Source organism: Macrosteles quadrilineatus, unplaced genomic scaffold (genome assembly GCF_028750875.1).
Source record: "Macrosteles quadrilineatus isolate MER2022 unplaced genomic scaffold, UCM_ALF_1.0 Scaffold_1__1_contigs__length_201487025, whole genome shotgun sequence".
NCBI classification, from domain to species: domain Eukaryota; kingdom Metazoa; phylum Arthropoda; class Insecta; order Hemiptera; family Cicadellidae; genus Macrosteles; species Macrosteles quadrilineatus.
Window position 1 is genome coordinate 167,518,103 of NW_026542594.1, and position 25,385 is coordinate 167,543,487.

Consider the following 25,385-nt stretch of genomic DNA (forward strand, 5'->3'; position numbering starts at 1 on the left):
TTCAGCGGCGTTCGTGGCATAGTTGGTAGCGTTTCGGATTGCTGTTCAGGAGGTCCGGGGTTCGAAACCCGCTGGCAGCATTAAATTTTTGTCAACAAATTTTTCATATCAGCAAGTTTGGTTGGTTAGGTTAGGTTATGACAGTTTAATTTTATAATACTAAATTTTAAAATTAATTTTATAATTAATTAAAAATTATAAGTAATCATTAATTAGATTTTTATCTTATATAGTTTTTATATTATCAGCAAGTCTGGTTGGTTAGGTTATGTTATGACAGTTTAATTTTAAAAATTAAAAATTTATTTTATAACTTTAAAACAATATTTTATAATTAAAAAGTTAATTTTATAACAAAAAATAAAAAATTAAAAATTAATTTAAATTTTTTCAACTTAGCAGTCCTAGCGGCGAACGCTGACACTACAAGATATGTTAGCCTTAGTCCCTCCCGTGTGCCCCACCGAAGGGTTACTAGTGTTCGAGATTGTGTCACTGATGGGTTTTTTTTTTGTTGAAAGAAGTAGTTGGTATAGTTTTAGTGAAGCAACATTGTCTATTGTTTATTTTAATTTTAGTTCTACGCTATAATTGGCATGACCAATGGAAATTTTGTATTTGTTATTTTGGTTCAATAAATATGAGTTATGAGTTAAAGCCGAGTCAATATTTTCATAGTCCAGTAACCATCGTAAATACACAATAATATTTATATATTATATTATATATATCATTAGCTGCTTCAAAACAAAGCAGCTGTTACTACAACCTTACTTGCGACGTTGCCACTTTGAAGGCAGTAATAATAGAGATCGATCTCGATGAGGTGGCCGTGGCAATAACAAAGAGAAGTAAGATTATCTTACTTCTCTATGGCAATAATAAAAAGGTGGCTCGTCAGCTGTGTCACTTGTCATTGACAACTGTCAACTACTAACTGTCAGTTTCTGTTTCTGCCTTCTGCCGTTCTGCCTCACAGCAGTCACAGCAGACGTCAATAGTCAATGCTCATCACTTAATTTTTGAGGTTAAGTTGCATTTATTGTATTGTTTATTAAATACCTTGTAAGACAAATTAATAATCTAATTAGGCTAGTTTTAGACTATATAATAATAATAATAATAACTAGAGGTTGTCTAGTCTTGTTAATGAATAACTACAGTTAGGCCTTCTATCCATTTAGAGTAAACTTATAAGCCTTCACTTTAGGTTAAAATATTAGAATTAAAGATTGTAGGCTTATTTTCATCGTTTCATTGCTACAGTCACAAACACTGTACCGTAGCTAAACTAAATATAGGTAGACTTCCGTATCTGTTGTCAAAAACAACCGAATGAAAATATTGATCTAGGCCTATATATAGATTCTTTCATTCGATATATCGTTTAATTAGTTGGGTTAACATAACCTAACCAACCAAACAATATATCGATTGAAACTATCAATATTTTCATTCGTTTGTTTTTGACATCAGATACAGAAGTCTACCCCTAAATATAACTAACTAGGACTATAGGTCGGCCGCTTAGAAAGCGACCTCCTATTAGCATTGGTGCGAGTGAGAGATACCGAGCTGTGGGAGTGAGACAGACTATGGCTCTTTCCCCCACTCCGCTGCCGCTCCACCTCAGCAGGGGTTGAAAACGGATATTGAAAACGATGGTCAACGATGGCACTGCCGTGACGGTGTGTGTGTAAGCAGGTCTATTTGGTAACACGGGATTCCAACTCCCACGACACCGTAAATACACACGCCGTGACGGTGCCGTGCCGGTGTCGTGTCGTGCAGTGTGAAAACGGCCATTGGCGGAGAGGGGAACATACCCTCCCTCGCCGTTACCTCCCCTACATGCGCTAAAAATTTCGCGCAGGTTGCTTTCCAAGCGGCCAACCTATAGTCACAATAATCACATAGAAGTCAAACAAACTTTGCTGTAAAAATGAGCTCAATTAGACTAAGTGGCAAAACTTTTGACATCTGATTAACTTTTAATTCAGTGGCGTAACAAATTTTTACGGGCCCCCCTGCAAACTTATTTTTTTGGCCCCCCTCTCATGAGCTATTTTTAGTCCACCGATACAACATAATCAAACGCCCTCCTCCTCCCCCCAGAGCTATTTTTGGACCACCGATACAATGATGAAACAGATTAATCATAAAAAGAGTGGTAAATAAATTATGAAAAAAAATATGAAATTATGGATTAAATGTTCCATAAATGGGTGTGTTAAGTATTTCAGTCGTGGTTTGATGAAAGTGTTACATCACTACGTCATTATATCAATATTAGTGTTTGTAAATAGTTTTGAAATCAAATAAAAAAACTTATTTTCCATCCGTCTATCAGACTGTTTATATCAAGGAGGTTAAAAATTGTACATTTAATTTAGGCCTATCACACATTATTAATTTTTATTACCCTGATAATTAGACTAATTCGTTAATTACAAGGCAAAATTGTGGCTCAAATTCCCCTATTAACCCCCTTAGGTTAGTTGCCTTTTGCTGTATTGGCTATTAATTAACATCTGTGTCTAAGGAATATGTCGGCCTTAGTCCCTTTCAAAACTAAAAGGTTGTGCCACTCATCCTACACTCATCTCCATTAATTCTTTGCTTAAAATACCTACATTGGTATGGTCGCCATTTCAAAGTAAAGTATTAAAGTCAATCAATCAGTTATTTAAGATAGGGACGCCACTATGTGCGAATTTTAACCCAAATATGACTGAAGGATGAGAAAGTATTAATTTATTAGGTTAGTTTAATCTTTGGTTAAAATTAACTCATATAGGCCTACTAAAGGCTGGTTAATTTAATAGATTGACGTAGGCTACTTTTATCACAGGCTAAAATAGCCTATTGCATTTTTTATTTTATCTTTGTATGGATTTCAAGTGTCTTATTATGTTGTAAGCGTTTATCTTACAACAAATGTCTTTGGTATTGGTTAATTGTGAGGTAAAATAAGATATGGGCTAACGAACACGGTCAGTAGAGTAGCAGTATTTTGTATTCAACAAAATACAATCAATATTAGGACAAAACTAAAATGTAAAATACAGTAACACAATATTAAAAGCCCCAGCCAAACGTTCATGACTCCAGGCTCCAAAGTAACAAAATGTTTGCAGACAACATAAGCAGTGTACGAAATAACCGAGAAGTAAAATATTTCTCGGTGACGAAAGTAAGATTGCATAATAATCAAAGACCCACGTTTTATAATACGTTAAATTTATTACCCTAGTTCGTTATCACTGAAGAGGCCTAACGAAATTAAACGATAACTGATAACATATTATTATTAATAACATCAATGTTATTACTTGTTCAATACAATTTAAGAAGATATACATGTACAGTAATTATCTTTGTGTATATATTTCTCCCATTCTCAACTAACAATATTTTAGACTTTAGAATGCTTACCCTGAAACAAAAAAGTAATAGGTCTCAAACCTTAAACGTTATTACTTCCTAAAAAGGAAAATGTTCAAAGGTTTTGACAGTAAAATAGTATCCTGTGCCTACTTTCAGTGAGATATCCTCTGCCTAACTTAGCTTTTTTAATAAACAAGAATTAAGGATTTCGTATTTAAAATCCAACTTAAGTTATTTGTTGCAGGAAATGGACATGGGGAACTATGGGTTTCCTAAATTTGATTTACCAAACCACAATGAAGACTACTCCGAAGAATCAGACTCAGAAACATCTTTTCACTGCTCAGAGGATTCTGATAGCGATAGATTGTCCACGAGCAGTGATAACTCCAATGATACATCCACTGACAGTGGCAATGCTACCTTTGATTCTGCCATCAGTGTGCCTGAGAAAAAGTATCATTTAATTTATAAAGTCACCCTTGAAGATGTCAGTAATATAGAAATGAATTTAGATCTGTACGAGTACATATCTGTTATTTTTCTTTTGATTGATGATACAAGGTACGCCCTACAGTTAATCCGCTCTTTGATTGCTGCTGGTCCGGAGAATTTTTCAAGAGGTAAATTGTATGAATGGGCTTGCACATCGCCTACAAATTGGAAATTCAAACTGTTTGAAACTCTTGCAATAATTCAAAACAACAATAGTTTGATGAGACTAGGGTGTTGTATTCAAGACATTAACATAAAGAGGGATGCACCCGTTTATACAAACAGGTTTAAAAAAATACTTTATTCTTCTGTGTGCGATTTTTTAAAAAGAGAACCAGCTCAAGACCTTATTGATCGGGTTAGACGTGATGGTAAATTCAAAGAAGACATAACATTGGACTGTGACCCAATGTACATGGAGTTTCACATTTTATTTTGGATTTCTCAAGAATACATCAGCATCAAAAAGGAGCCATATCTAGATAACCTGATGAAACAAATTAAGTCAGCAAATTTGTTGGACGTTTACTACAATATAAATGAAGAAATAAAGAACTTTACAGATAATGAGTGTGCAAAAACATTCAAACATATAATGGCCAATGAAGAGGAAGAAGACTGTTACAAAATCAAAGACCCCAATAACCCTGGATTGGTAGTTGTAGTTAACAACGCCAAGTTTTATAACAACATTGAAAAGAGGAAAGAATTTAAGGTTAGTATTTATGCAGTTCATCACAACTGATTTAATATCAACAAGTTTCAATGAATGGTTTTGTTTATCTAGGTAATTTAATTGATTAAACGTATACAAAGAGTGAGTGGTTGGGTCGCTGAATTTTTATTCCAGGATTAGTTTTGCCAACAGTGTTAGTTGGAGGCTTCTGATTGGCTGAGGGAACACCATTACCGCAACGATACGGTTTCACACCATCGGCCTCGGTGGTATAGTGGATAGAGTGCCGGGCTGATAAACTAAAGGAGCCGGGTTCGAATCTCACTCGGGGCACTATTTTTTTTGTCTTGGATTTTTTCATTATCAGCTAGTTTGGTTGGTTTAGTTAGGTTATGACAATTTTATAATTAAAACATTATAAAATTAAATTTGAGCCATTTATAGTTTTATTTTATGAACAGAACTATTTGTATGATTACACCTTTCATTCGATGTTTCATTATCAGCAAGTCTATGGTTAGTTTGGTTAGGTTATGACAGTTTAATTTCATAATAAAAAATTATAAAATTGGATTTGAGGCATTTATAAATTTATTTTATGAACAGAACTATTTTTTCAATTAATAAACCTTCATTTGATTTTTTTCATTATCAGCACGTTTGGTTGGTTTGGTTTTGGTTATTTTGGTAGGTAGTGGTAGCCCTGCATCTCATGTTCGAGGATCCAAAGTGGACTTCTAGGTTAATCTAGCAATTGAAATATCTTATAAAAAAAAATTAACACCGTGTCTACTTCATCGAATGACTGGGTACGGTCATGGACACACCAAAATTACAAAAAACACAAACTTGCCTTTATTGGTCTTGTAATTCCTCCATTCAACTCGAAACGATTGGCACTACAAACTTGACGTACACCCCGAACTAGTCTCTAAAACCAACTGACGCAATCAACACCAGGCTTGCCACTGTCGTGGTCCAAAGTTGAAAATTTGTCCCAAATGGTTGTGACGCCAAATCGAGGGACAAACTTATTTTGTCATGTTAGTCAGTTTGCAGTGACAATAAAATGATAATATTCTCATTTTTTGTAAGTTAATAACTATTGATGACATAAAAATATGGCTTTATATATTTCTGCATGAATAATTAGTCTAAAAACAGAAAATGTACCCTAGGGACACGTCATGGTCGTGAATTTCGAGACTTTCAAAATACAAAAAAAAATACCTAGAACCAAATAAATGTGTGTAACATGTTGCCCCCGTCCCAAAAAATATTAAAACACATAATAATAAACAACAAATCCAGTATCTACAAAGTAAAAGGCCAGGGACATGAAAACGTACGTTTTTAAATTTTCACTCAATAGCTACTTCCCTATAGGGAAATTCGCTAAAACTCAAGTAATTAAGTGATCATCCACTACATTGGCACAATTCATTTATAGCGAATAAGCTACAGGTAGGTCTCATGGTAAGACCTAAACCCGGAACTGATTTACTTTTCTGTTTTGATGTCCCCAGAGGCCAAAAACACCTTCTGTTCAAATTCATATATATATATATATATATATAACGATGTACGGAGGGATAATGCTACTTGATATTTAGATTCAGTGATATCACTACCGGCCGTCCCCCCTCCGCGCCACTTCCGGCGTTCGAGGCCGGGTAGCAGTATCCCTCACTCCGTATTTACTCGAGCCTTACGTCGATTCTACTCCAGTTGATACGGAATACAGGATAATACTACCTAAAATACGTGCTGCCAACTGTTGAATTAAACCCCACTGTCATCTCACATCTTCTTTATTTACTGTTATTTAATTCTTTAAATTTTCGTATTACCTAAATTATAGACTTACGTTTTGTGAAGTTTTATGTCCATTTATACAATTTCCATTATGTACGGACTTTGTCTCGTTATTATATCTCGCATATGACCTTTGACTATTAATACAATAGTTCTTCTGTATCCCATAGTGAATGATATAACATACGATTTCCCAAAACTTATTATTATTAACCAATCGTTTCAATTGTTATAATTTAAAATTCTCATAATGCAACTGGATGAAATATAAAATTCCAAAGTGCAAATGATAAAAGCCACGTAATTTACCAAATAAAACTAATCTTAGTTTTACATTGCCGTTATTAACTCCGTTTAGTGATTAATTTCAAATGAATGTAGGATAAGTAAATACCCCCGCCGCAGCTAACCTGCTGTCTAAGCGAATTTCCATTTGGCTGAATTGCTTTTCAATTGATCTATTTAAATAAAATTAGGTTTAACGAGTACCTAGGTTTGCTGCTACAAGGAAACTAATAAAGTGTGTGTTTTAAGTAAAATAATTATTGCTTAGTATAAAATGAATATATTTGCCAAGCTTGATCAAAAGATATCCATAAACAAGCAAACTACAACATTTTACAATATTCTCCATAAGAATAACATAGGGATTTTAAATTTAATTTTTTTTTTAGTTTTCTCCGTAACCAATAACCGTACAAAAACACTTTGATATACTGAATTGTTTGTTTTTTAAGCTCTTAAGGAAGGTTTAGAGAAAAATTGGGAAATTTTGTGTTTTGAGGGTCAAAAGTGAGAAAACTCAATTTTTACCCGTTTCATCGTAGGTGAACGCATTGCTTAGAATCTGTTTTAAATTACACAAGAAGTGACAATATGTATACATGTACTAGTGGATGATCTGCTAACATTTCGACTGGTTACGTAACACTAAACATTAACGTCAAGTTATTTATAGGCCTACTTTGAATATATATTTATTCTGTGATTTAACTTTCGGTTTTTGGACGACTTTTAACTCGATGTACAAAAAGTATATGTATTATAGTTACTACTCGGTGTAACATATTATGTTTTCTGAGGTAAATATATTCTTCAATAATTACTAACGATTACAAATGATAAAATTGTAAGTAGAACCTTTGTTTTAGTAGGGTGATCCTTAATCCGCGTAGTTTTTGCGTGGAGTAAATAAGGATCGATATACGGTTTACTGTTAGTTTTTTATATGTCAAAGAGTCGTTTTCACCAAAACTGTTACTGTTAACACGCATAGATTTTTTACTAAACTCTGTACTACATTAACATTTCACTTCATGACGGTTACCCCTATTGTAATAAAAATACTGAACGGCCCAATCCACTGTCACCTTTCGTATGTTGTATAATACCGATAATACACGTATAAATTGTTGTTTAGCAAAATTGTACAAACAAAATTCTTAAATAAATTTCATACTTTACCACAGTGGCGTAGGTACAACACCATCTTGAACATATAGGAGGTGAAAAATCCTTCCTGCAATTTGTTTTAAAAGTATGTTACTTTTTTATTATTTTTTAAGTGTTGACGGCCTCTTGTAACCTTGCATTTCCACACATAGACTAACAACCGTTCGTGGATCGTATACAGCAAAGCAAGGAGTGAGCCGGTACAGTACAAACCACCCGGCTTATATACTGTACCACCACCATTATGTTTTGAAAGAAAGTATTTTATCTTTTTTTACTTATATTATAATTAAGCTTGTTTATTGTAAGTATACTATTTTGTTTATCGATAACTGGTACCACAAAAAATGCTATACCAGTGGCAGTAGCCAAAGTTCCTATGCGCGACTAAATCTGGTTGGGTTATAGGTGAAGGGGTTGACCAGAGATCTTTTGTGAAACCATTTGTGTATTGCTCCTAACCCTCACTCACATATATCCCCAGCACTGCCAATAACCGGTACCCGTAAGCTATTTGCGCGCCAAACGCACTCGAGTCACCGAACAGTCAACAGCTTATAAATCACTCCTTCTACTCCCCTCACTCGCACTACGCTTGGTCCGGTCTTCAAGTAGTGTCATTCGTCTGGTGTTAGTAGCGCGTTCGTGTTTGTTACTTTGCTACAAATAAACTTTCATTAAATGTAATAATTTAGCCTAGGGTTTTACGGTTTCATTCAACTTTTTATACTGCTATGACATTTTTTAAGAATCACTAAGATAATACGGAGTTAGCTCTTTTTTTTAATATTCAACAGAAATAGTTACAAAAATAACACACAAAACATAAAATACACAAACAAATAAAAAGCATAAAAATGCATTTTAGATAAATATTTTAGGGGATTAGGTTGAAGCAGCGACTACAAAACTTTAAGAATGTTCCGATATTTGGACTGTTTATAATTTTTCACCACATTATGATGTTTTTAGCTTTATTACATACGTTAATTGGTGGCTGAAAGTTACGTTTTGCTGGCCATGCCAGCTGTCATCGTAATTTGGGGGCCAACCAGGGTTTTACAGCCTGGGGCCTATTGCATAAAACTACAATTTTACAATTTTACAAGTTTACAGGCAAATTTCTGAAGAATTCTTCAGAAATTGTAATTACAGGTGTTGCATGAACTACAAGTTACAGACTTGTAACAACTACTCAAAAACCCAAATTTACAGGCATTTTTTAACAATTTTACAGGTGTGTAGACTTGTATTTACAATAAAATTATTACAATTTTACATTTACCTGTAGAAATGTAAGATTTTTTTACCTAGCTTCTTTGGCCTGTAAACCTTTGTTGCTATTGTACAAGTTATTCTTTTTAAGACAAAGACATGGAATAGTGATGATTCTTCTGATCCACAACCTTCAAACTGAAACTTAAAACTAAACAACTATAATATTTTCATAAAGTTATAGTAAAGTGATGATGCCATAGTCAAATAAGAACTAAAGCATTTATGATCACTAAACAAATTAGTTAACTATTGATTAACATTAATTTATTAGACTAAACACTAACTATAGTTAGTGTGTTTAGTGTGTGTGTTAGTGTTTTAGTGTGAGCTTGTATGTTTTATTTATAAATAACCCTGCCGATGTAGCGAATTTCTATTTGTTTGAATTGATTTTAAATTAGCCTAAATCTATTTAAATAACAGGTTTAACGAGTACGTAGGTTTGCTGCTACGAGGCAACTAATAGTGTATTTTTCAGTAAAATATTAATAGCTTAGTATAAAACAAATACATTTTCCTAGTTTGATCAAAATATATCAATAAACAAGCAAACTACAACAACTTACAGCATTCTCCATAAGAATAACATGTGAATTAAAAAAACTACAGTTCTTTTAATTTTCTCCGTTACTAATAACCGTACAAAAATACTTTGATTGACTAAACTATTTTTTCAGCTCTTTAAAAAGGTATAGAGAGAAATTGGGAAATGTTGTGTTTTGAAGGTCAAAAATTAGAAAACCATTTTTTTACCCCATAAAACCCCCCATAAAACCCTGTTCCCATGGTCCGATCATGCTGGTTCGCGAACTCGTACGAATAAACGTAGGTTTACACCTTTGTACAAAATTTCGTCAAAATCAAATAATTTTTGCTCGAGTTATCGCACTAACGGACACACACACACACACACAAATATATATGAATTTGGTCGGATGGTGTTTTTGGCCTCAAATCGAAAAAGTAAATCTAGGTCTTACCATAAGACCTACGGTAATAGCTTATTATAATATAAATTTTAAAAATCTTTTTGTGGTGAAATATAAATATAATAGTCTCAAACCCTAAACCAAATAATGCTGATTCATAATGGTTATTACAACTATGATCGATAATGTATCCATAAGGTCAATAAAAATTATTATGTTGAGCGCGACTATTATGACAATATACAGTTTGTTATTATGTCGAACCCTATTGTTCTGTATGTCAAAATGTATGTTTTAGTATGTGAGGAATCCGATTTTGACATTTTCAAACTTTCGAAAATTTACCGTTTAGGCTGTAGAGTTGAAAACTCGGAGAAACTTAATTATAAATTTTTAAAATCTTTTTGTGGTGAAATATAAATATAATAGTCTTAAACCCTAATCCAAATAATGCTGATTCATAATGGTTATTACAACTATGATCGATAATGTAGCTATATGGTCAATAAAAATTATTATGTTTAGCGCGAATATTATCACAATATACAGTTTGTTATTATGTCGAACCCTATTGATCTGTATGTCGAAATGTATGTTTTAGTAGGTGAGGAATTTGATTTTGACATTTTCAAACTTTCGAAAATGTACCGTTTAGGCTGTAGAGTTGAAAACTCGGAGAAACTTAATTATAAATTTTAAAAATCTTTTTGTGGTGAAATATAAATATAATAGTCTCAAACCCTAAACCAAATAATGCTGATTCATAATGGTTATTACAACTATGATCGATAATGTATCCATAAGGTCAATAAAAATTATTATGTTGAGCGCGACTATTATGACAATATACATTTTGTTATTATGTCGAACCCTATTGATCTGTATGTCAAAACGTATGTTTTAGTATGTGAGGAATCCGATTTTAACATTTTCAAACTTTCGAAAATGTACCGTTTAGGCTGTAGAGTTGAAAACTCGGAGAAACTTAATTATAAATTTTAAAAATCTTTTTGTGGTGAAATATAAATATAATAGTCTCAAACCCTAAACCAAATAATGCTGATTCATAATGGTTATTACAACTATGATCGATAATGTAGCCATAAGGTCAATAAAAATTATTATGTTGAGCGCGACTATTATGACAATATACAGTTTGTTATTATGTCGAACCCTATTGTTCTGTATGTCAAAATGTATGTTTTAGTATGTGAGGAATCCGATTTTGACATTTTCAAACTTTCGAAAATTTACCGTTTAGGCTGTAGAGTTGAAAACTCGGAGAAACTTAATTATAAATTTTTAAAATCTTTTTGTGGTGAAATATAAATATAATAGTCTTAAACCCTAATCCAAATAATGCTGATTCATAATGGTTATTACAACTATGATCGATAATGTAGCTATAAGGTCAATAAAAATTATTATGTTTAGCGCGAATATTATCACAATATACAGTTTGTTATTATGCCGAACCCTATTGATCTGTATGTCAAAACGTATGTTTTAGTATGTGAGGAATCCGATTTTAACATTTTCAAACTTTCGAAAATGTACCGTTTAGGCTGTAGAGTTGAAAACTCGGAGAAACTTAATTATAAATTTTTAAAATCTTTTTGTGGTGAAATATAAATATAATAGTCTCAAAACCTAAACCAAATAATGCTGATTCATAATGGTTATTACAACTATGATCGATAATGTAGCTATAAGGTCAATAAAAATTATTATGTTTAGCGCGAATATTATCACAATATACAGTTTAAAGGATAGGGAACTTAATTGTTCAATAAATAGGGAAATAATGAGTTCTCCTCAAAATTCGCACGTTATGTTCACTCGTAGTAAAACTCGTGATATGAATAAACATAATTAACACCCATCTTGCGGCATCGTACATCGCTCCGCCATTTTGTTGGTTTTACTTTTCCAGGGACCGGAAGCCATTTCTGTTGTCTCCGTGTTTCCGATTGGTCAGCCATGTTGGTTCAGTCTCATTGGTGGAGTCATAGCGTACGGTGTTGTTAGTGTTCCATTGTGTGAGTTTTTTGTACGTAAACCTTTTATAGATTATAGTGTTTTGTGATTTGTTATTAATTGCATGTTGTATCATGACTTGACTGCTATACAGTGCATATTTTTTGACTACTACCCTCGGTAGTGTATTCCAACTTAGGTTGGGCGTTTGTGTATTGTTAGTTGTAATGTGTTAGTTAAGTTTTTTTCACCTGAAGACGGGATCAGATTCCAGATCCCGAAACGTTGTGTATTGTTTTTTACATTCGTGATGGAAAATGTCCGCAATAAACCTTTGAACAACATATACAGTTTGTTATTATGTCGAACCCTATTGATCTGTATGTCGAAATGTATGTTTTAGTAGGTGAGGAATTTGATTTTAACATTTTCAAACTTTCGAAAATGTACCGTTTAGGCTGTAGAGTTGAAAACTCGGAGAAACTTAATTATAAATTTTAAAAATCTTTTTGTGGTGAAATATAAATATAATAGTCTTAAATTTGAGCTTACGATAAAAATGGTAGCCGTTCAAAGATTCAAAAGGGCAGATTAATGACGTTTTTGAATCGCTGCCATTTTGTGACTTGGTTATCCGTTTGAGTTCTGGCTTGCGGCATGGCGCTTTATTAAATAAGACCTATAATTTTATACCAAACTTGTTCCATGCTTCAATTTGAGGATTTTGACTTACTCCTCATGGCCCGCCAAGATGGAAAAATGAAATAATAGCTCGAAAAAGGTAGACATTTATAGTTATAATTGATTTACAAAGTGTCATTCCTTTATTTATAAAGGTCAACAAAATATATTACCTCGTCCTGGGACTTTTCAATCACACTGTACATAGATTTACCCTAGGATGTTAAGTGGACAGCATTCAAATACAGTGCTGATAAGAGAACAATTGCCGTTCTTTATTAATAAGAGGGAAGTTTTCTTAACACCCTTGTATATAGGTAAAACTTTTAGTTGTCCTTTTAAGAGTCTTGTGTTTTACAAAATAGGCATTCTAACACACTTGGAGAATTAATTTTCAAAATAAATCCAATACATTCAAGGGGACTGTCCTCTCTACAGACTTGTGTAATTCTGTGTCCTCACAACATCTTTGTGCAATAGGGTTTCTCCTCTGTAGTTCTTATTCCATTGCTTATTTAGTACAATCAGCTCGTCATTGGCCCTATCACAACCGGAGCCATCTAGCCTTGATTATAGTATAGCCTCCGTCTTTAGTATAATATCTATACATGTTAATAAGCATATCAATGCACTAGCATAAAGCTTTTCTAAACGTTACAATCATATAATGTTCTTTGTGATTCGATTGCTTTAAACGCCGTACATAATATTTTGCTGCGGCTCGTTCATCTTGGTTTGTCAGGCCATTTAATGATACCTTCTGTTCGATTAATTTTCCTTATTTCTCTGCTTATTGAGTCGAATCAGCTCATCGATATATTTGTCTTTTGTCGGCTACAGTGTTCGTAACCGACTATGATTTTTCGCTATGCCTATACCCCAATGAACATACATAATATAGTCCCGCAAACATGCCCCTGATTTATCGCCTGTCACTCAGGTCGTATGAGTCCTGCAGTTTTCCACTAAATGCCTTTATTAACTTATATTACCTTTTAGCGAATTCCCCATATAGGGAATAAGCAATTACCGTAGGTCTCATAGTAACAACTAAACCAGGGACCGATTTGCTTTTTCGTTTTGAGGTGCCCAGAGGGCAAAAACAACATCCCTTCAAATTCATATAGCGCGATAACACGAGTAAAAATTATCCAATTATAACGAAATTTGGTACAAACGTTTAAAAATACGTTTATTCAAACGAGATCACGAAGCAGCATAATCAGACCATGGAAATGGGGGGTTAGGGGGCGTTTTTGGGGGGTAAAATGAGTTTTCCCCATTGTTGACCCTAAAAACAAATCGTTTAGCAATTTATATCTAAACCATTTGGTAAAGATTAAAAAATAATTAGTTTAGCATATTGAACCGCTTTTGCATGCCTAGAGGTCACGAGGAAAATAAAAAAAAAGTGTAATTTAAAATTCTCATGTTATTGTTAAGGAGAAAATAAAAACTGTTGTAGTTTACTTGTTTTTGGATATATATTAAACAAATTTACAAATTTATTTATTTCATCTTATATTATCAACGTAAGGCCAAAAACACGTTTTACCTTCCCCGTAGCAGCAAACCTAAGCACTCGTTAAATCTAATGATATTTAAATTGGGAATACATATGTCTTATTTATGGAAATATTTTTGTAAAAATGTAATCAGACAAGTTTAAATTCACTTAGTCTGAAGGTCTGCTGCGCCGGGTTGTTTTTTAGTGGGTGAAATATTCACATTGTTCCACAGTTGCCTTTGGAAGTTACCCACCCTTTTTCACTTGTGAGGTGTTATAAAAATTCAGCTTTCTCCACTCCGTCTGACATCCATACACTAGCACAAATCTCAGGTGACAAGTGTTCTGCGAACTTCAGATTCCCATCTTCCCAAAGCTTATATTGCTATCCAACTGTAGTTAGTTTCGTGCACTTTAAAAAAATGTCTCGAGGCGTAGTCGACGTTGTCAGTCCTCCTTATTCGTCTTTGCGCCTAGCCATGTATAAGTCACGCCAGGTTGGTAAACGAGTTTCTTAATTTCTTGCACACCATCACGCACAACCTAGTTGGAAACTGTATCACAGTGTACTGGAACAATATTAACTTAATGTACTGGACCGATTTTGATTGTTGGAAGTTGCCGTAAAAAATCATAATTATGACGTTTTTGCGTACCAGCATTTGTCCCTCATATTCGTTCTCAGGTAGTAAGAGTCATGCAGTTTTCCAATATATGTTTGTTAATAGCTCGAATTACCTTTTGTATTCTGTGAAGTGTGTTTCACAGTTGTCTCGAGGCGTAGTCGACGTCGTAAGTCCTCCTTCGTTTGCGCCTAGCCGTGTATAAGTCATACTCGGTTGGTAAACGAATTTCTAATTTTGTTGCACCCCAACAGGCACAATCGAGTTGTAAATTGTATTGCAATATACTGGAACAATTAACTTGACGTACCGGACCGATTTTGGTGGTTGGAGTTGCCATACAAAATAAAGTCGTCTTAAAGTCGGAGATGCTTTTTGTAGCGTACCTTCATTTGTCTCTCATATTCGTTATCAGGACGTAATAGTCCTGCAGTTTTCAATAAATGCTTGTTATATAGCTCGTGTTACGTTTCGTATTATTTCAAAGGTTCACATAGTTTTACAGTTGTCTTCGGCAGTTACCCGCCCTTTTTGTTCGTGAGTTGTTATGCAAATTTAGCTCTTTCCGCTCCGTTTGACATCCATACACTCGCACATATCTCGGGCTAAAAGTGCTCTGCAAACTTCCTTCAAACTACCATCTTTCTAAAGCTTACATTGCTATCCAACCGTTCATTAAGTTTCGTGCACTTTCACAATTGCCTCGAGGCGTGGTCGACGTCGTAAGATCTCCTTATTCGTTTGTGCCTAGCCGTGTATAAGTCATACCAGGTTAGTAAATTAAATCTCGCTCTTTTGCACCCCATACCACACAATCTCGTTGGAAACTGTATTACAGTGTACTGGAACAATTAACTTGATATACTGGACTGATTTTGGTGATTGTAATTTGCCGTTAAAAAATCCTAATTGTGATGAAAGTCAGGGACGCTTGGCGTAACGTACCTGCCACGATTACTAGAAAAATACCGGTATGGATCATAAACATAAACAAAATGACGTTGTTGGCCCGAATCCTATACTAATAGCATTGAACATATGATTTGGCAGTTCCATTTAAGCAATGTTAAATAATGTTTATTATCGGGCCAAAAACGTAATTTGTTTATGTTTATGATCCATACTGGTATTTTTCTAGTAATCGTGGTACCTGCATTTGTCTCTCATATTCGTTCCTTAAACTTATGGAATTGTTATTGTAGTTCATGCTGTATATATATTATTTCATTATGTCAAATTAATCCTAATAAAAAATAATTTAAAGAGGGAAATGTTGTACAGTATACTTATATACAGGGTGAGTTTTTAATGAGCCCCCCCTACTTTTTCTACATTTATTAAGATGTCAACTTCGGGCCACGTAAGATCATTTTAGAGTAGTAAGTACTTCATTTTGACTAGGTGTAAATCTTTGACCGCCATCTTGGATCCGCCATATTGGATACACAGTTTTTTTTTTATGTAAAGCTAGGGCTGTGACCCATCGTTTCAAACGAGATTGTTACGCTGAATATGATGCTGCAATCTGTTTTTAAAATTTCTTATAAATTTATTTTTTGCCCATTTTAACATTGTGCATTTACAAACTAAGACCATATTATCAAAATAGTGCTAGATAAAGATAAGTATACACCATCAGTCATTGTCTATGACAGATTTATTTTTATCAGCCGCCATTTTGAAATGACAAAAAGTTTTTTAAATATGAAAGTGGTGCCGTGACCCATCATTTTGAATAACTTTTTAAGCTCAACTCAATACCTCAATCCGTTTTTACTATTCATATTTTGTTTTTTAAATATTGAAATTTTAAATAAAATAATTGTAATATTTCATTAAGAACGCTTGATAACAAAAAACTGATAGCGGCATTGAGTTTAGCATAAAAAAGTTATTCAAAATGGTGGGTCACAACAAAGCGTTCATATTTTAAATATTTTTTCTCATTTCAAAATGGCGGATCCAAGCTGATTTAGATATAAAATTTAGATATACAAAAATTTAGATATAACGTAAAATGTTCTTCATAAGAATAGCATTGGAAGCCATACACAGCTGATTTCCAGGCCAGTATTCAATACACGCAGTTGGTCTACTTCTTAGCCAGTAAACTCTAAAAATGCACTGTATACTGTATTAAAACCTGGGATAACATTATATCGTTATCTATAATTGAGCCAATTGAGCAATATTGGCTTCGACAACTGGGAAATGGAACCCTAAAACCATAAAATTATACTTAATGTGGCTAATACAACTGTTAATTTTGTATAGTACTTATTTACTTCCCTTAAGTTTCATCACGATCGGATGGTCGTTTTGTAACGCATATTCGCATATATAACAAACATTGGATTTCACATATATAGATAACAACAACAAAGGCAAACAGAGCGACTTTTAGACAAAAAGATCCATCTTGGCAAATAAATAATTCGATTCTCAGTTTGTTTGAATATTAAAATAAGCTGTTTTACATTTCAAGCTTTTTAGGGACTTATGTCCCTACATGCCCCTAGTCCATATATTAATTACGTCAGCTGATTCTTTGCGTCAAAATTGTGGGTGACTGGGAAGTCGTAAAATGACGGGAGAAGGCTCAAATTAGAGGTCTAGATCCCGTGACGGCGGGGAAAATAGTAACATTCCAAAAATGTTTACACAAAATTATATACAGTATAGCATAAAATGTTCTCCATAAGAATAGCATTAGAAGTCGCTGATTTATGTTCACCTCAATATACTGCAATTTACTGTATAAAAACTATTGATAACGATATCTATCTATATAAATAAAATTACAGTTTTGTCTGTACATTGCTTAGAATCATGCGGTATTTATGTTTGTCTGTCCATTCTGTGACTTCGCTTTTCCAATGTGTCACTTTTGGTTTCTACTTACTTACATTTCGACAACGATATCGGTACTACCCCTACTTAGGAAATAAAACTACAAACGTACAAAACTCCAGATTTGTGCGTTTTTGTCACATTTCCTCCGAATGTTTGCTAGATATATTTACCGATTATCGTTTAGAGATTACGTAATCTTTTAAATAAGAAATGTTTGTTGGGATAAAGGTGGTTTCTTCAAACTGTCATTAATATGTTAACATTAAAAGCTGCTTACAAATAATGCTATTAATGGGAAATAACTTTGATTTTCAAAACTTAAAAAAAAATTAAAACCAAAGGAGATTAATAACTTCGGTACTGCACCACATCAAGTGAAAGTTTTTTTTAGCAAACCATAGTGAGTTTTCAAAGCTTTACGTTGTTAACGTTACATGTTACATGTTTTGTGGCCTGTGTATTTATTTATTTATATATTTGCCAAGAGATTAACACCTATAATACAGGTTGATTAGAGGGACAGTTTGAATTAGTCGTAAGTACTACAGTTCTTTTCTCAAATGTAAACGTTGGTTTTTGGTACTGCTACTTTTCCTTAGAACCGGTGGTAGCAGTAAGAATCATTTTTACTTACAAACACATCACTATTTTCACTATTTATTTATAAACACTGCACCTTATTGCTTATTAAATTTAATTGATGTCTTACTGTATATTTTTTAGCGTTTTCTGTCTGGACTCCAAAATGTTGTGTGGACTCAATTCTGTACTTGTGTGTGTATGTCTATTGGTAACGCATTAATGTCCTTATTTTTCGTGGAAAAGACAAGAGCACCATTGTTAATAAAAATTTCAACCCGAATAAAGTGTGCAGTAGTGAGGTTGAGGCAGTGTTTTAACTATTTTTAACCAGTGTGAAAAGTAACTTTAAATTACATGCCTACCTTAGGGCTATGCCTCATAGATCTATACTGTAAAGCAATTCCTTTCATCGTTACATATAAAATATGGACTAACACGATCGGGTGACATTTAATTGCGAAGCATTCGTTTTGGCTTTGAAACTGTCAGATATTGTATTTGAGAAGGTTTATATGTATTCCTAAACAGTTATAGTTTTGCCATCATATCTGGAAAAATGCACACTAAATATGCAAACCAACTCCTGTTCTGAATATAAGGTTTTAACTTACTACAAGATTCCCGTACGTAGAACGGGCAAACAGCTAGTCTATATATAATACGCTAAGCCGATTTTTGTAAACAGAACTCTTCCCTCATTTTTGGACCGATTTTAATGATTAAAGTGTCAAAAAATGGCCCTAATCTGTAGTTTTGCAAAGTGTTTTCATTTTCTGAAATCTTCATTAGTTTTGGCAGGATCTTCCATCAAAGTTGAGTTTTCTCCTATAAGATTAACATGGGGGCATCTAAATATTTAATTGGAAAATTTGTCTCCACTAATTTGAGAGAACGGCTGGGCATAGAAACTTAGTAGAGGTGTCCAAAGAAAGGTCTTGGTCTGTAGATGATTTATAAAAAGAAAAACGAAGTAAATTCCCTTATGGAGCTACAGTGTATGGCTATGGTGTTATGGCTACAGTGTAGCCGCAAACCTGAGCTCGTCCAGCCGTGCGCACGGTGTTATAATCACAGTATTTGTTATCCAAATGTTTCGTACGTGTCGTGTATGTGTGATAAATGTAAAATGTGTTTGGACTATTTATTTAATACATCGACGCTGTTGCTACAAAGCAACATAGAAACAATTCAACCTAGTGACTGTGGAGCTGAGGATGACCTGATGGTTGAAACGCGTACTCCACAGCAATTTATGGATTGATGACGTAAGTTATTTAATCATTGGAAAAATATTCGATAGTTAATAAGGCTGAGACAACTAACTGACATCCTCCATGTCAAGGAATTCCAGCTTTAACAGTAATCCCACAACCAATTTGCCAAACCTATGATAGAGGGTTATTCATTTAAACACAGAAGTACGATATGAACTGACAAACTTACACTGTAACGGATATACCCCCCTTTGAAGTTAGAACGTGTCTTCCCAACAATGCTAAATGCTCAAAATATGTATAATTTCACTCAATGTATAACAGTTAACTGAATTAGTGTAAGCCTTGAAAGTAGATTTAATGTCAACATTTGAAAGATTCTAACACTATTACGAGGCTATAACAGTTTCCCATGTTATTCATAATAAGCTTGGAAGTGATTTACATATGTGTTTGTTTCATAACCATTTAGAAACTTGATAGAGACTTAAAACTTAAACCCCTGGAAACTACGACCTGGGTTTTTACGCTCACCTAGGCCCCCAATAATAAAATAAAAAGTCAATTTAAATTAACCTTTTACTTAAATTCAATATCAATGGAGTTAAAAGCGCTTTGCCGATTAACGTTTTTCGCAACTTTGCGCCCCCACCCTTAAGTTGTCGACCACCCCTGGAGGTGACGACATGGGTTTTTACACTCATCTAAGCCCCCATTACCAAAATCAAAAATAAAAATCTCTGACTCTTTTCATGTATACTCAACTGCACCTAGCAACTCGCCAAAACCATTCCCGATCAACTTTTGTAAGCACATCCAAGTGTGATTAAAAACGTTGTGCTCTACTTAACCGGTTTAATTAATCACCGTTCGAATCGGCCAAAAAATAAATCGCCATTGATTTATGTCTAGGCGCACACGTGGCGATTTTTTAGTCCAGAAATGGATTTTTTGAGTGAGTTGTTTAAGCTATCCTAAAATGGACTTTGTTGAATTAACCTGTGTTTGTAAACTTCTAATTAGAAAAAAAGACAACTTAAATATTGGGTTCATCCAATAGTAAGTCAGAGACTTTAAATCGACAGTTATATACTATACACTTCACGTGATGACAGTAAAAACTTCTTTACTATAAAATGTCTATTTAATGTTTCAGTTTGTATTATAACAGCTGTGGCTTTTTTAGCAAAGAAAACAACACAACTCACACTGAAGTTCACTGACTCCTGTGGAGAACAACAAGCGACTGGCCGATTTTTTAGTCGACCGTGAGCGCGGACTGATAACAAGAACCTGTACGTTACAGATTTTCGGGGACAATCGCCTTGCCTACGAATCTGAGGCAAAACCCAGATTTTAAAATCGGCGTAATTCTCGATCGCCTGTGTGCGCGCTTCCATTCAAATACGAGTACATGATGCACAGATCGGCCGATGAAATAGTCGCCTCAAAATAATCGCTCGTGTGCGCCTAGCCTTATGCAAACAAACTCCTGTTCTGAATATAAGAAGGTTCAAACCTACTACAAGATTCCCGTACGTAGGACGGGCACACAGCTAGTTGAAAATAATATCAACAAAAGCAAACAAAGACGAACAACAAACTGTTTTTTTTTTTACACAAAAGATATGTTCTACTGTACTGAGATATCTACCCTGACACATAGATAATTTCAATTTGATTCCGAGTTTGTTTAAATATTACAATTATTTGTTTTACTTTTGAGCGTTTTAGGGGCTTATGTCAAAGCCATATGTCATTTCATATTCGTTCCACTACATTACGTCATAATTTACGACCTGCTTATGAAGTACACACATCCTTTAATTTTATGAGAATGTTGTATTGAGGCTTTTGACAAGGTAAAAGGCCCTGAACACTCCTACTTAGGCTCTTTAAGACAACAGTTTACCTTTCAAAATTGTCCGTAGACGCTAGCTCAGTAGGCCTGGGACCCGTGTTGTCTTACCAGATGGTGTAGAGAACCTGATAGCGTATCAGTCACGCACATTCTCAACAGCTGAGCGAAGCTATTTACAAATTATAGAAAAGGAAGCTTACTCATTGTTGTGGCTTGCCCTGAACTGGTAAGACAAATATAAGTACGAAAGTAAAGGTAACTAAACCACTATTATTTTATAAAAGGAAGCTCTTGCTTTAGCATTTGCAGTTTAAAAAATTCAATAACGTTTTTGTAGGGGAAAGCTAATTTTGGCTCTGATTGCAAACTACTTCGTAGTATCTTTGACTAAAAAGGCAATACCTATTTTTGATAGGGCTCGAGTGCAAAGATATGCGTTGTTCTTATAAGGTTATGAATTTAAAATCTATGCTTTTGCCCCTGAGCTGTGATGACAATTAAAAATAAATATTTACTTTTGTCTACAGCTCAAACTGTTGTAACTTGGGTTACGGCCGTTTCGGCATTATAACTCGGATTGAAAACGACGTAAATTCAAATTATGGCCGTAACTCAAGTTACAACAGTTTGAGTTGTAGACAAAGGTAAATACCTATTTTTTATTAAGAATTTAACATTGAAATAATTTCTTGTACCTTATTGAACATAACAGACCAGGCCGTATCAAATATAAGGCGGGTTCCATCAGAAAAATCTAAAAAAGTTTTCTCTATTTTGGCTTGTAAATCTGAAGTAGCTTTTGAGAAAGCTTTCGGACCTTGTATTTGTGCAACCATGAAAAAATGATCTGTTAGAGCACGTTTTATAATAGCAGATTTAATGAAGTTATTATTTTTACAGTCGGTGAAAAAATGATCCAGATAGCCTTCTGTATCTTCTGTAACTCTGGTTGTCACATCGATACAACTAATAAAACCTGAACCATATAAAACATTCACGTAGTGGTGTGAGATATTGTTAGCTTTTTTTGGCAAAATTCAGGAATTAATGTCGCCGACCAGACGTTCGACCAGCCAGTGTTTCCCATGGTGGAAGTAAATATTTATATATATTTTATTTATATATATTTACTTCCACCATGAGTGTTTCCTATACCCTATTAACCTAAGTAGGCTTCAAGGTCGTCGATAAATTGAAATACTGTAGATCACTAGACGGACTCCTGTACACTGATAACAGGGAAAGCCGCGCACCGCCAAATGTTACCTCTACTTTAACCATATACAAAAATAATTAAATATAGACTGTAAACCTTGCTGTAATTACTATGGTTACCATAGGTTCTGGCGCACACCGCTTGGAGCGCCGCGTAGTTACGTAGCGCGTACATACATGGTGCTCCCAGTGTTGTGTCTATGGTAACCGCAGCACAGCTGACGGTCTTTATTTAGTCCTTTTTGTCTATACTTTAACACATGTTGCTCAAAACACTTACCAACCTTAATACCAAACAAAACATAATACCAACCTCCTCCATGCACGCAGAAAAATACTTTTTCACAAACAATCACACCATCATTACGATTTCTACTTTCTTTGTTCATAAACACGTTATAACCATCCATACTCACATTCCCACTTGATTCATCCACCCAAGACTCAGTTAAAGCAATTATATCAAATTGATATACATAACTATCTAAAATAATAATCAGCTCGTCTATATTTTTAGTATAACTTCAAATAATTAGACTAAGAACCGTTTAACTATTTTTAAAATCTTCATTAAACTCGACTGAAAAAATTAAATGTTTATATGTCTTCAAATTATTTGTAAATAGCCTGGCAAATAGTCGAAAAAATAATAAAAACTGTGGGTAACAAAAGGTCATATATTAAATGGACATAATTCAAATTATTGATTGATTAATTCAAAATATGTTACGTTGACCATATAATACTTAGGCGAAAGACGCGCCGACCTTATGTCACACAAGTTTTGTCGTACCTGTCACGTAATACACCGATTTCTATATAACTAATAATAATAAAGACATACAATAATAACTATATAACTAATAATAATAAAGACATACAATAATAACAATATAGATGTATAACCTTTACTCGTGTATTCAGAATGGTATATGGCTACGGAAAAAGAGCCGTTACCGTTCACAATTTTAACTTTTGCTAAGATTTTCTAGTTTTATAAATTTACAGTTTATTTCAATGTTTTTTTTTTAAATTAAAAGTACTAGGGGAGACCCGTCAAAATTGACGTTAATGTTTCAATTAAAATAGTTTAACTATCAATCAATGATAAATAGTTTTGTTTTGTTGGCCAAGCTTCTGCAGCGTGCTTTAGATACATTCGATCATAATAGTCAACCACTAAAATGAAAGCTGGTATTTAACTAAACGTTTTTGATAAAAAAAATATAGTATAACGTGATTAGAATTGAGCAAATATGTCTAAAATTAAACTCCATATTCGAGAACTAAATAATTTTATGTTTTGTGATTCAGTACCGGTAATTCAACATCTTAAACTGTTTAGGATAAATTTGTCACTTAAAAATTGCCGTTTTATCATAATTAATAAGTTAGACAAAACAAACAAAGCATATTAGCGTCTAAAAGATTTTAGGAGTTGGTATCACTGGGTAGTGTTAAGCCTGCAAGTAGTGATATGGTGAAAAACAATAAAATTGGAGTGAGGTAGTGATATACTGCAATCTGAGTGCTAGGTAGTGTTATCCCGGCTTCCAAGTGTTTGAAATGCAGGCATAACGCTACCAAACTTTGCTACCTCGCGGGGAGTAATATCCTGCAATCCAATGCGGTAGGTAGTGTTATCCTGCAGTCTATAAAGATATATATATATATATATATATATATATATATGAATGAATGAAATAATATTTTATTTCCCAACTGCATAATACAATTCGTGGTATTTACATAATATACAATCCTTTAGTTAGTTAAGTTTAGTTTTTTTTTTAGTTTTTTCAATTTAGTTCTTTTTTTAGTAACTATATGGAAACTAAAATGTGCATACAAATATGCCCACTTGTCGTTTTAATAAAGTCTATTCTTGTATTTATTTGATATTCCAACATCCAATCTGATTTAATTTATGTATATGTGCTTTCCGTTATCCCATAGGTACCGCCAAAAGTCTTAAAACAAATATCACCAAAATTTGAAATTTTGCCGTTATTTTGAAATTGATTTTTTAGTAATTTTCCATGGTCGGATTTTGGATATGTTATAAAGCATAATTTTCTGTGTTGAATACCACTTCAATCGCTTGTGAAGCAATTTTTCCCAGGTTAAAGGGTGATTTTTTTTATTTTGCCTTGACTATTTATTTGAACGAGTTTGCGAATCAGCATGATTGGACCATGTGGAATGTGGTGGGGGATGGTTTATTGCAGTAACTTTTTTTGCTATTTCTTAACCTGAAAAAAATTTTTAAATTTCAAAACAATTTTGTAGAGCTTAAAAAAAAACAAATAGTATATACAGTAACCTTTTCATTTTTTCTCCGTAAAAAATTGAATTTAAAATTCCCATGTTAATATTTATGGAGAATACATAAACTGTTGTATTTTTCTTGTTTATGGATAATATATTTTTATCAAATTTGGCTAACTTGTTTAATACAAGCTAAGTTAAGTAAGCTAACATACTAACATGTATGTAACATGTATGTATTAACACACTACTAAAATCCAACATTAAACATTAAAGACATAATGTTTTTGTAAATTTTGTTTATTTTAATTATGCATAAACACACCTTTTACCTTCCCTGTAGCAGCAAACCTAAGCACTAATTAAAATTAATGTTATATAAGTAGAAAATAAATCTGACAATTTTAAGGGAATATTTTTGTTGAAATCCAGACAGTTAAATAGAAATTCGCTCAGTCTGCAGGTTCACTGCAGCTGCGGTATGTATATTTACTGTATTATTAGTCCTTGTCCTTATTATTTTGGTTTAGTATTAGCAATTAAGGAAATGTTGGATCAGGATTTGTGTGTTT

General features: G+C 33.6%; 1 protein-coding gene across 1 annotated transcript in view; it reads left to right on the forward strand.

Annotated features, from left to right (window-relative positions):
* The first annotated feature begins 971 nt into the window (after nucleotides 1–971).
* Nucleotides 972–25,385, forward strand: part of LOC128983153 (caspase-8-like) — a 29,902-nt gene continuing 5,488 nt past the window's right edge. Inside the window, exons 1-2 of the mRNA XM_054402329.1 lie at nucleotides 972–1,027; nucleotides 3,632–4,597. Coding sequence (XP_054258304.1) covers nucleotides 3,635–4,597 — 963 coding nt within the window. The 5' untranslated portion in view covers nucleotides 972–1,027; nucleotides 3,632–3,634. The remainder of the gene's footprint in view (nucleotides 1,028–3,631; nucleotides 4,598–25,385) is intronic.